The sequence below is a fragment of the Malania oleifera genome, chromosome 4, assembly GCF_029873635.1.
Source record: "Malania oleifera isolate guangnan ecotype guangnan chromosome 4, ASM2987363v1, whole genome shotgun sequence".
Classification (NCBI taxonomy): Eukaryota; Viridiplantae; Streptophyta; class Magnoliopsida; order Santalales; family Ximeniaceae; genus Malania; species Malania oleifera.
In genome coordinates this window covers 107,796,649-107,808,943 of record NC_080420.1, presented here as the reverse complement: position 1 = coordinate 107,808,943, position 12,295 = coordinate 107,796,649, and the positions used below count along the sequence as shown (strand labels likewise).

At 35.1% G+C, this 12,295-nt stretch overlaps 1 protein-coding gene across 4 annotated transcripts in view; it reads right to left on the bottom strand.

The window, feature by feature from the left end:
- Positions 1-10,745, bottom strand: part of LOC131154320 (phytyl ester synthase 1, chloroplastic) — a 98,560-nt gene extending 87,815 nt beyond the window's left edge. For 2 of the 4 annotated variants that reach the window (XM_058107015.1, XM_058107016.1), the window contains exons 1-3: positions 9,736-10,488; positions 9,438-9,489; positions 9,163-9,201 (exon numbers count right to left, since the gene is read on the bottom strand). In XM_058107015.1, the coding sequence (XP_057962998.1) occupies positions 9,163-9,201; positions 9,438-9,489; positions 9,736-10,174 (530 nt within the window). In that variant the 5' untranslated portion in view covers positions 10,175-10,488. Of the gene's footprint in view, positions 1-9,162; positions 9,202-9,437; positions 9,490-9,735 lie in introns of all 4 variants that reach the window. The other 2 variants (XM_058107017.1, XM_058107018.1) reach the window with 2 other exon arrangements.
- Positions 10,746-12,295: the final 1,550 nt, after the last annotated feature.

The window sequence follows — 12,295 nt, the reverse complement described above, 5'->3', positions numbered from 1 at the left end:
GATCAAGAAGTCCAAAAATCTGTTAATACAAAAAGAAATTGGTATAAAATAAGGCAAAGTTGTAGAAATATATAAATATAGAAAAGTATAAAAGGCAAGAAAAAAAAAAAGCTAAAATAGACTATTAGTGAAGCTAAACATAGAGCTAATGATACTTTATATATTAGAATGGATACAAATGAGAAGAAAGAGACATTTATAAACTTGCTAGAGCTAAAAAAATAAAATGCAAAGATTAGGTAATGTAAAATGTATAAAGGACGAGAATGAAAATATCTTAACTAGAGAAGAAGATATAAAAAAGAGGTAGTAAAGATACTTCAATAAGTTGTTTAATGAAAACCAAAATGAAAGATTGAACTTGGAAGTGATAAATGAGGATAAGACTAAAAATAGAAGATTTATTCACAAAATTAGAGTCCTTGACGTTAATATTGTGTTACAAAAGATTAAAAGTGGGAAACTTATAGGACTAGATAACATACCAATTGAAGTTTAGAAATGTTTAGGGGAAAAAGCAAAAATTTGGTTAACTAATCTTTTCAACATTATAATTGTTGTTTATGGTGTGGCTCTTATACTTGGAGTTTCATAAACAAAGGAAGAAGAACATTGAGGGGCTGCACAGCAGGGACTCCTCGATGAGTGCCCTGAGCTCGTCGACGAGTAGATACCGAGAGCTAGAATTTCTCAGAATTGAAGACTCGTCGATGAGAGTATGGACACGTTGACAAGTGGTCTTCTTCGTATCGTTGACGAATCCTTGTACTCGTCAATGAGTGTCACCTGGGCCGCAAAGAGAAATTCAAAATTTGAATTTGGACGTTATGGTAGTTGGGTATTTGGAGAGAAACCTCCGAGAAACTTCTATTTATGTACTTCTGAATGTATTTTGTTTAAAGAGAACTTTGTAAGACTAGCGTATTGTTGTTCTTCACATTATAGTGAATATTGAGTGTCATTTGCTTTATTCTTATGTGATAAATTGTTGTTTCTCATCCATATTGGTTGTGTGTTGTTGAGGCTTGGTGATTTGTTGCAAGTTTACATCTTCCGCTGTGTGTGTGTGTGTGCGCGTGCGTGTGTATCCTATACTCAATTCAAATCACAACAAATTGGTATCAAAGTGATTGTTGTCATGACATCGGGATCATCTTTTGCAAAATTTGACGTTGTCAAATTTGATGGAATCGGAAACTTTGGTTTGTGACAGAGGAGAGTAAAGGATATTCTTGTGCAACAGGGAATGACTAAGGCTCTACTTGGTGTTCAACCGGTTGGAATGGATGAGGCAACATGAAGAGAATTGGAAGCAAAGGTCATTTCTACAATACGCTTGTGTTTGGCTGATGAAATTCTCTATCATGTGATGGAGGAGGATTCTCGAGTGGCTGTGTGGCGAAAGCTTGAAAGCCGGTATATGTCTAAATCCTTGTCGAACAAACTTTTTCTTAAGCAAAGATTGTATTGGCTTAAGATGGTTAAGGGTTCGGATTTGAATCAACATATCAACATTTTTAATCAAATTGTGAGTGATTTGGCACGTGTTGATGTGACGTTCGAGGAGGAAGATAAAGCATTGATGCTATTAAATGCCCTTCCTACGTCTCAAACTTAGGAAAATTTGGTTACAACTCTTACATGGGGCAAAGATAATCTGAATTTGGAAGAAGTGACAAATGCATTGCTTGGTTTTCATCAAAGAATGGTGATTAGCAATGAAGCTTCATATGGTGAAGGACTTGTTGTAAAAGGTAATCAAGAACATGGGAGACATAAGTCCCAAGGTAAATCTCGGTTGCAGTCCGGGAAGAAGAAGAAGGACGTGAAATGCTTTAAGTGTGGTGAAATCGAGCACATAAGGCCAAAATGTCCGAAGTGGAAGAAAGGGAATTCTAAAAATCAGCAAGGTTCGTCAAAATCTACGTGTGTAGTGGAAGGAGATTCAGAATGCAGTGATGGAAATATGTCGTGTATTTCATCAGGTTCGGAGTGCCTCACAGAAGATTCTTGGATTCTAGATATCGGATGCTCTTATCATATGACAACAAATAGAAAATGGTTTGACACCTACAGGTTAGTCAATACTAGTTGTGTTTTGATGGGAAATAATATTTCATGCAAAATACTTGGTATTGGAGATGTAAAAATAAAAATGTATGATGGTGTTGTAAGAACTATATATGATGTAAGGCATGTGGAGGGTCTAGGAAAGAGTGTTATTTCATTGGGTATTTTAGACTGTAACGAGTATAGTTACGAGTCTGAAAAAGGAGGAATGAAGGTGTGTGAAGGTGATTCGATAGTGATGAAAGGAGAAAAGATAGAGGAAAATATCTATGTACTACAAGGTGTTAGGGTTGTAGGTGGAGATACAACCGTTGAATTTGAATCAGTTACTTCGTGGTATATGCAGTTGAAGCATATGAGTGACTACATATATTTAGATGTTTGGAAACCGATGATGATAGCATCAAAGGAGAGACATATGTATTTTGTGAGTTTATAATGAAAGGTCTTGGTGTACCTCATGCAGTGGCTGAGGTGGACAACCAGACTAGGAGAGAAATCCTTATATGAGAAATTGGGGACTGAGTACGCTGGTTTTGTTCAAGAAGTTTTGTGAGCAGAGCAGGCTATATGCAGAGCTTGCAGGGTACTTCTTGATGAAGTCAATGAGTATGGTGTGTTTCTCGTATGATCGATGGCCAAAAGTATCGCTAGATGGGAAAGTTGCAAGTGAATTGTGGGCATGATTTTGCGGTATACTACTCGGTTGCGAGTGGATGTCCACTGGTGCACTATTCTAGTGATGGAGGATCTAGGCTTGGTGTTTTGTCCGAACAATATCTCTTTCTTTATTCACTAAGAAAGGAGGGTGCAAGTTGGGTGATCCTGTGGCAAACAAAGGGGTGATCAAGGACATGGCTTTTTTTTGATAAAGTCATGGGGCAACATACTCAAGTAAAGGAAGAGAAATAGAAATGCTAGAAAACTGCGGCATCAACAATCATGTTATTTAGGTGGAGTTAGGGACTCAAAGCAGAAATGCAGGGAGTTCCAACTCAGGTTAACAATATCACAGATTAAATAGGCTTGTGATACAGGTGGAGCAAGAGACTCAGGACATTGATGGCATTGGTCATATTGCAGTGAGTTTCAGCTCGAGAGATCCACAGAATCACGGTAAGCTCATGTGCACTATCAGACCACCACTCAGGTGTGTGAGGTGGTGAGGCTTCCAATATGAAAGAGGGTGATAACATGCAGTGGAGTGATATGTTTATTGTGTATGAATGACATGTTATTGGCTGGAAATGCTTTAACTGAGGCTTTAATTAGTTGGAAACTCTGTTGAAAGGTTTTGACATGAATGTGTTTGGGTACGACCAAGATGGGTCTTGGTTTGTTGATTCACATGGACAAAGCTGCAGGGAGATTAGTATTATCTCATGGTGGCTTTGTGGATAAAGCTGCATGGAGATTAGTGTTATCTCAGGGTGGCTTTGTGGACGGAACCGTAGGGAGACTTTGTTTGCCGTCTCAAGGGGGTTCTATGGAGAATAGTTGTGAAATGTCTACCACTCGGTACCAAAGAACGGGTTGTGATGTCCGAGATATGTCAAAGGTCCTCCATGATTGTGTAAATGGGGTGTTTCAGCAAGCAACAGAGTGGGCCGTCAGTTGTGAGATTTGTTGAAGACTATGCAAGGGGCTTTGGTGATATAAGGCTTGCAGCAGTGTTTGTTTACTGTTGTTGGAAGCCTAGGGTGAAGTCTTCGGGTGATGAATCTACAGCTGCATCGGGGATGATGGTAGAAGCTAAAGCTGCCATCGGTAAGTTCAAGCGGTATTGCTTGGACTTGGTATTTGCCTCCAAGTGTTAGAAGGAAGATATAACCCAACCGGGTGATTCAAGTTCAAGGTGGAGCAGTTCATATGTTTTTCAATATTCTCCTAAGGGGGCGTATAATTGCCAAGGTGGAGATTGTTGTTTATGGTGTGGCTCTTATACTTGGAGTTTCATAAACAAGGGAAGGAAGAAAAACATTGAGGGGCTGCACAGCAGGGACTCGTCGATGAGTGCCCTGAGCTTGTCGACGAGTAGATACCAAGAGCCCGAATTTCTCAAAATTGAAGACTCATTGACGAGAGTATGGACACGTCAACGAGTGGTCTTCTTCGTATCGTCGACGAATCCTTGTACTCATCGACGAGTGTCGCTAGGGCGGCAAAGAGAAATTCAAAATTTGAATTTAGACGTTATGGTAGTTGGGTATTTGGAGGGAAACCTCCGAGAAACTTCTATTTATATGCTTCTAAATGTGTTTTGTTTATAAAGAACTTTGTAAGACTAGTGTATTGTTGTTCTTCACATTATAGTGAATATTGAGTGTGATTTGCTTTATTCTTATGCAATAAATTGTTGTTTCTCATCCATATTGGTTGTGTGCTGTTGAGGCTTGGTGATTTGTTGCAAGTTTACATCTTCCGCTGTGTGTGTGTATATCCTATACTCAATTCAAATCACAACAATTATAAAAACCAAGAAAACGTTGGAAGAATAAAGGAAAAGCACATTAATACCTTTATACAAAAACAAAGCAATATTCAAAATTGTAATAATTATTGTGGAATTAAGATTATAAGTCATACGATGAAATCAAGAAAAAAGGTAACTGAACAAAGAACAAGACAGGAAATGAAGATTTTAAAGAATCAATTTAGTTTTATGCCTGGGAGATCAACAACATAACCTATTTATCTTTTAAGAAGATTAATGGAAAAGTTTAGAGAAAATAAGAGGGATTTGCATATGGTTTTTATTAACCTAGAGAAAGAATATAATAGAGTACCTATGGAAGTTCTTTGGTGTGTATTAGAAACGAAGAGGATTTGTAGTAGATATTGAAGTCATTAAGGATATGCATGATAAAGTAGTAACTAGCATTGGGACAATAGGATTGGAATCTAGAGATTTTCCAATCAAAATAGGTGTATATCAAGGTTCTACTTTGAGTCCTTATCTTTTTACTTTAGTGATTGATGAACTTATTAGAAATATCCAAAATGAGATCCCTTAATGTATGTTGTTTGTAGATGATATTGTGTTAATTGATGAAAGTAGGAGCAGATTGGAATCTAAGCTAGAACTTTGGAGAACTGCATTAGAGTCCAAAGGTTTTATGATAAGTAGGAATAAGATAGAATATATGAAATGTAATTTCAGTAACATAAGGAGTAGTGGAGAGAAGATTAAACTTAATAATTAAGAAATTGTTAGCACTAATAGATTTCGATATCTTGGATCTATTATGCAAGCAGAAGGAAAAATTAAAGAAGATGTAATACATAAAATTAAAGCAAGTCAGGTAAAAGGAGTAGTGCATCAAGGCGTGTTGTATGATCCTAGAATACCCTTAAAATTAAAAGGAAAGTTTTATAATACGACTGTAAGGTCCGCTATGCTTTATGGTTCAGAATGTTGGGCAACTAAAAAAAAACATGTACAAAAAGTAAAAGTTGTCAAAATGTGAATGTTAACATGGGTGAGTGGTATAACATTAAAAGATAAGCTAAGGAATGAGCATATGCACAATAATTTAGGCATAGCACCAGTTGAAGACAAGAGAAGAAGGGGCGACTTTGATGGTTTTGGGCATTTGAAACGCATGCCAAGTAGAGCGCCTTTGAGGAGTGAGTTAGTTATTATTTCTAGCATGAAAAGGGGTAGGGGTAGGTCTAAAATAACTAAAAAAGAGGTAGTCAAGGATTTAGTAGCCCTTAATCTAGCGAAATAAAATACTTATTTCAAGTACTTTTTACAATAAGTACTTTTTTTAAGTAGTTTCAAATGGGGGTATGGTCCCTAGTTTGAACTCTTCATCATATTTAGGGTCGTTGTCATGTCAATTGGGAAAGCCTCATCATGTCCCATTTGTTTCCCGAGTCAAGAGGCGCCAAGTCTCTTCTTGCTAGTTCATTATGATGTTTTCGGTAAAACTGTTACCTTATTCTATCACTTTTGTAGAGGATTTTTTGGGTCCAGCATGGTTTTATTTATGAAAGATAATTCCAAACTATTTTCTATTTTTTGTGCATTTTGCCCCAAAACTAAGACTCAGTTCAACTATCTATTCATATCCTTTGTCGTGACGATACCCAAGAGTACTTCTCTACACCTTTTCATACTTTCCTGACTAATTTTGGCATGCTTGTGTCATCTTGGTTTCACAGTCCACAACAAAATGGAGCTGTCAATTAAAAAAATAAGGCATCTCATAGAAGTTGCTCCATGCTTATAGTTCTAACTTCCACATGAATGTTCCAAATATCTTTTGGAGTGACAGCATGTTATCTTATGAACAAGATGCCTCCTTCGGCTTTTGATGATCCATCTCCCCATTCTATTCTCCTTCCTCATGAACCTCTCCCCCTTTACATTTAGATGTGTCTCTTAAATACTTCAACTTGATTTAGGTGTTGATAAATGGGATCCTCATGCAATCAAACATATTATTTAAGGATATTTTCAATCTCAAAAATCTATCAATGTTATTGTCCTACCTTGAGTCGATTCTTTTTTGGTGCTGATGTTATATTATTTGTATCTACTTCTGATTGCACCACACACATGCTTTTGCAGTTCCCTGTGAATATCTTCCACTATCTGTTACTGTTCCTACTCTAGTTTCCAAAGTCCTCTTCAAAACCCTAATACTTTCATCTTATCTTCCTTCTTCTAGTCGTCCATCTCTACCTTTGTATGTGCCCCCTTGGCAGCATTGTCACAAGGCTATATCTCTGATTATGGATTCACATACTTCACCAAACACTTCCTTGTGCTTTGATCCAGTTCATAATAGATTAGTTCTTTCAATTGCTGTCTGTAAAGGTAAATACACTCGCATATCTCATCCCATATCAAATTATGCATCTCAGACTCTCATGTTCATTTTCCACCAACTTATTGTGCATTTGTATCCTTACTATCATTTCAATTTCTCTTCCTAAATCATTTTGTGAGACCATGTCTAATCCTAGTGAGGAGCATCTACGCAAGAAGGTATGAATGCTTTGCCGCAAAATGATACCAAGAAGCAGAACATTCCTTCTGGTAATTCCGTCGTTGGTCATCAGTTAGTGTTTATAATGGGAGTTGACATGTTAAAGGCTCATCTTATGGTTGAAGGACATACTTGGGTTCACAGCCAAGATTACTGACACCAGTGGCCAAGAGCACATTTGTGCATTTTTTTCTTTTCTGGTCACCTTTTATTGGCCATTGCATCAATTAGAAATCAAGAATTCTTTTTTGCATCAAGATCTGAAACCTTCAGGTTTTGTTGCTTAAGGAGAGACACTGAATCAACTGGTTTGCCACTCAAATTCATCTCTACATGGTTTAAAACAGTCTCCCCAAGCATGGTTTGGGAGATTTAGGTGAAAAGAAAATTATTTTTGTTTTACATTGTAGGGTGGATCATGTTGTATTCTTCTATAAAACCACTACAGGAAAAATTCCTGTCAGTGGCATATGTGGATGATATTGTCATTACTGGTAATGATAGCACAGGAATACAAAAGTTGAAATTGTTCTTGCAAGGTCAACTTCAAACCAAAGTTTTGGGTCACTTAAAATGCTTTTTGGGCATTGGAGCGGCCAGGGCATGTTCAAGGAATTTTCTATTATGCAAAAATATGTAGTAGATTTGTTAGCAAACCAGGAATGTTAAGATCCAAGCCCATTGATTCACCTATGGATCCTCAAATGATGGTGAATTGATACCAAACCCTCTGACAATACAGGAGGTTGGGAAGCTTAATATTCAAGTCAGGCTTTAGGTTCACCTCGGACTAGTCATGGTTGTAGTCATCTTGAGATACCTCAAAGACCATCTTTTTTACATTGGAATCATGGTCATGCTCTGATCCAGGGACATTCATGTGCAGAATGGGCTGGACTTCTATTTTATAGAATCCAAATATAACGAAATGTGCACATGGTTTGTGCAAGTTGTCAGAAATCTATTTCAAGAATATAAACAGGCTTGAGCTTCTATATTTATTAACAATGGAGTTAGTACATGATAATTACTGCTTCAGATCTGGTACTGGAATTCCATAAAAGAACTAAGAATATTGAAGCTGATTTTCACTTTGTTAGGGAGAAACTTCAAAAGAAACTTGTCTATACTAATGTGAAAGCAGAGGATCAAGTCCGATCAACTTGCTGACACAAAGAGGAGGCACACATATTTGTAACAAGAAAGGAGCATATGTACCATTCATATGCTTCAGCTTTAGGGTAAGTATTGAAGAGTATATAGGTCAAAGGATATTGTCTGGGGGTATTTTTGTCTACTGCAAATAGCCTTTATTATAAACAGAGAAAGAGGCAACCACACTAGTTAAGCCTCAAGTAATACTCTCTCTCTCTCTCTCTCTCTCTCTCTCTGCCATGAAACACGACAAATCATGATTATGATAAATGCTCATAAGAGACTAAACTGGACGGCGGCATGAGTGAACCAGGTCACTACAATTACAAGGAAGGAAATTTAGATTGAGTAATTTGAAAAACAAGCCAATTGGACAAGCTGATTCGGAAAAGTAATATAAGTAATGAGAACAAATCTATGGGTATTGACGTGTTTCCACGTCTAACACAATGACATGAAATGGGAACAGGCTGATCTCAATTCACTTGATGTTATGATGAATCATGATTCTACTTAGACTCAGTTGTGCATTGAAAGATAAATAATACTTTTTTCCCTTCTTTTTTTTTTTTCTTCTAAAGTTGGTAATACAGAAAAGAACAATCAAATATTTAAACAGCTAGGCTGGTCTACATTTGTTGCAGTGAAACCAGAAGTAACCAGAACAACTTCAGCTCAACTTTTAAGAACAAAATTTCCAGTTACAGAGGAATCAAATCCTCAGAAAGTTGTTTATGTTTCCATTTTGACTTTTTGAAAGTTGATCATATGAGACATCTTTGGGATCATATTTTGGCCCCCAAATATGTGAAATCATGAATCTAAACAACTTTGCAACCATGTTTCATACTTTTTCTTTCTTTTGTGTTTTGAAACAAACACCGAAATGACCACATAAATATGGTACAAATCAAAACATTGAAATGGAACCGAAACAAACCAAAACATTTGACCACAGTCCGCACGCAGCAGGGAAGTACTACACAAATAGCAAGAAAAGAGTGTGAGGATAATGCAAATGTAATTTTAAACATTATATTACAATATAAGTGCTACTCCGTTCAGGCTTGCAATGTTAAGGCTCTTGGTTCAAATTGGGAGGAAAAAATGCTAATAAAATTTTTTGGTTAACATTATAATCATTCATAGGAGGCATGCTGATAGATTATCTCTTTGCACATCCAACGGAAAAAGGGTATAGATGCGATAACTTACTTCCCAAGAGCTTTATGATGCAAGATGAGGCCCAAACCAACACCATCCATTCCTAGATATCGACACGAAAAAAAAAAAACTGGCATCACTTGAATAGCCCCAAAACTTGACAAACTTAGAACTCTGCTTTGAGCATATTATTTTAACAAACAACATCAAACTAAGACGCTAGAAAAGCAAAGTCAAATTGAGTTAATGTACATGAATCTAGCTAGCCTGTTTGGCAATCAAAGAAAGATCACTTGACAAACATAGAACTCAGCATTGTGTGTATGGACCAGATACTGCCATTGCTTACCGGGCAAAAAGAGAAGGATGGGAGAACCTTTCAAAGGGTGGCCGCAGTCAACTGGGCAAAACCACCGGGGCGGTCCACCGTCCGGCCTAATTATGTCCTGTGCAATATCAAGGTAATTTTTCACACTCATGGTCCTATAACCATCATCCCACAGCACTTCTAGTTGTTCTTTAGCTACATCCTTCTCATTTTTCTTCTCCTCAAATTTGTAACCCGGCAACCCATTCCCAGCTTCAACGGGAGACTCAATCCTCTCCTTCTCTCCAACAGTAAGGCCGCCATCAACTGCTACTGAATCCGAATACAACACTCTCGAATTGTCACCACCCAAACATCGAACCTGAACTTGACACCGACGCTTACAGCCCAAATTAAAAGCTAAGAAAGGCGAAACCGGGAAATTTATAACAGCTGCCATGGCTTCTACAAGCAAAGGCATCAAATGTGTACAAAACAAAGCAAGAAACTGCACTCAAGAACCAGCACTTCAAGCTCAACTTGGGGCTACCCTGCACCTCTGCAACAGAAGTGTAAGTACTTAACGAAATAGAGAACGAACACTATGAGAATAGAAAGAGATCTGAGCCATTCCCAGAGAGAGTAGAGATTTGAGAGAGACGCAGAAACTGGATAGGATTGTTTCGTGTGGAACTTGGGACTTCTTGAATTCTACAGTGTAATGACCCAGAAAATGCGGGAATTTAAAAATACCAAGAATGTAGGGATAGGAAAAAAGAAAGAGATTTGGAGCTAGTGAGCTTAAAAAAAATACAACTGGAAGGGGAGAGGAGGTTGACGATGATGGGTTTTGTCATTTTTCAATTGTTGGCTTGTCCACCACGGTAAAAAAAATAAAAAAAACAGAGTTGTTGAGAAGACCACCCAAGCATTGGAGAAAGGATGATAGCTGGAGGATTCTTTGCAAGAAACGGACAAGGAAAATAATTGAGGATCCACTTCTCAATCTTCATCAATTTTAAAAGCCATACAATTACAGGGAGGGGGTTTTTTGAGAAATTGACTGCGGCTGTCGTCTGAATATGTAGCAGAGCCACAAATGATTGCGTGTGAGATTGAGACCCACACGATTTCCTGTAGATGAGAACTCGTTTGCGTCGGTGTTTGAAAGAGATTGGCTTTACTACGTTGCAACGCTTAAGATCATTTAAAATAATTTATAAGAATCACTCTTTAAAATTCTTTAAGTAAATTTTGAGAAACAATACAAATAACTTTTAACCACTTATAAATAATACTGTTGAAATTTAATTACTATTTTATAATTTAAAAAATTTATTACAAGATAATCATATACTATTTTGTTATACATTATAATATATACTACTAATAAAATATAATTAAATTTTGAAGTAAAGAAGAAAAATCATCTATTAATTTAAGTTAATATTAAAAATTAGAAATACTAATTTAATTAATAATATTATTTTAATAAAAATTATATGAAAATTATATGTTATAAATATATATTAAGAACAAGATTATTATTAATCCAAAAAATATATTTTTATACTTTTACTTAATAAAATTATTTAAATATTAATTTAAAATAATAGTTAAAATAATTTTTAATTAAACTGTTAATTAAGAATTAATCATATATTATTTTATTATGTATTATAACCTACTAGTTATTAATAAAATATAATTAAATTCTGAAATTAATAAAAAGAATCATCTATAAATTTAAATTAATATTAAATAAATTAATGTTTTAATTTAGTTATTAATACTATTTTTAAAATAAATTAATGTGATGATCATAAGTTATAAATATACTTTAATAGTAGGATTATTTTAAATTAATAAATAATATTATTTATTTTAGTTAATAGAAATTATTTAAATTTTTAATTAGAAAAATGATATAATTTTCATTTAATATTATTTTTTAAACATATTTAAAAATACATAAGAGTTACTATAATTCAATTCTTGATTGAATAAGAATTATTTATTAATTTAAATTAATATTTTAAATTTAGTTAATAATTTTATTTTTATCTTAATTTAATATGATAGTAATATGTTATAATTAAAATAATTATTAATAAAATTATTAATTAACAATATTAATATTTGTAATTTAAAATATATTTACAAAATAATCTTATAGTACCCTATAATGAAAATAGGTTTCTAAATACCACTTATTTTGAACAGAAGCAAACGTCACTTATAATTTTCAGCATTTTTTTAGTTCAGCACTTATACTATTACTAATTAAATTCAGCATTTTTTTCTGAAAAACATTTTTATATAAGTGGTTTCAAACGATCTCTTAGTACTTAGTAGTTACTTTAGATTCGCGTGCACCAGCTTTGCCATACTAGGAAAACCCAACACCTAATTTATTGTTGAATCTGTAATGCTACTATTATGGGTCATCATTATCACGAATACATGTTATGTCCTATAGACTCATGATTTAAGAATTTTCTTTATATGAGTAAAGGTAGTTTAAATCTAGGATTTGTTGGATAAGTTACGTCAAAGAATTGTGGTTTTTGTTAAATATTAATTTCTAAACTTTAGCTTGTTA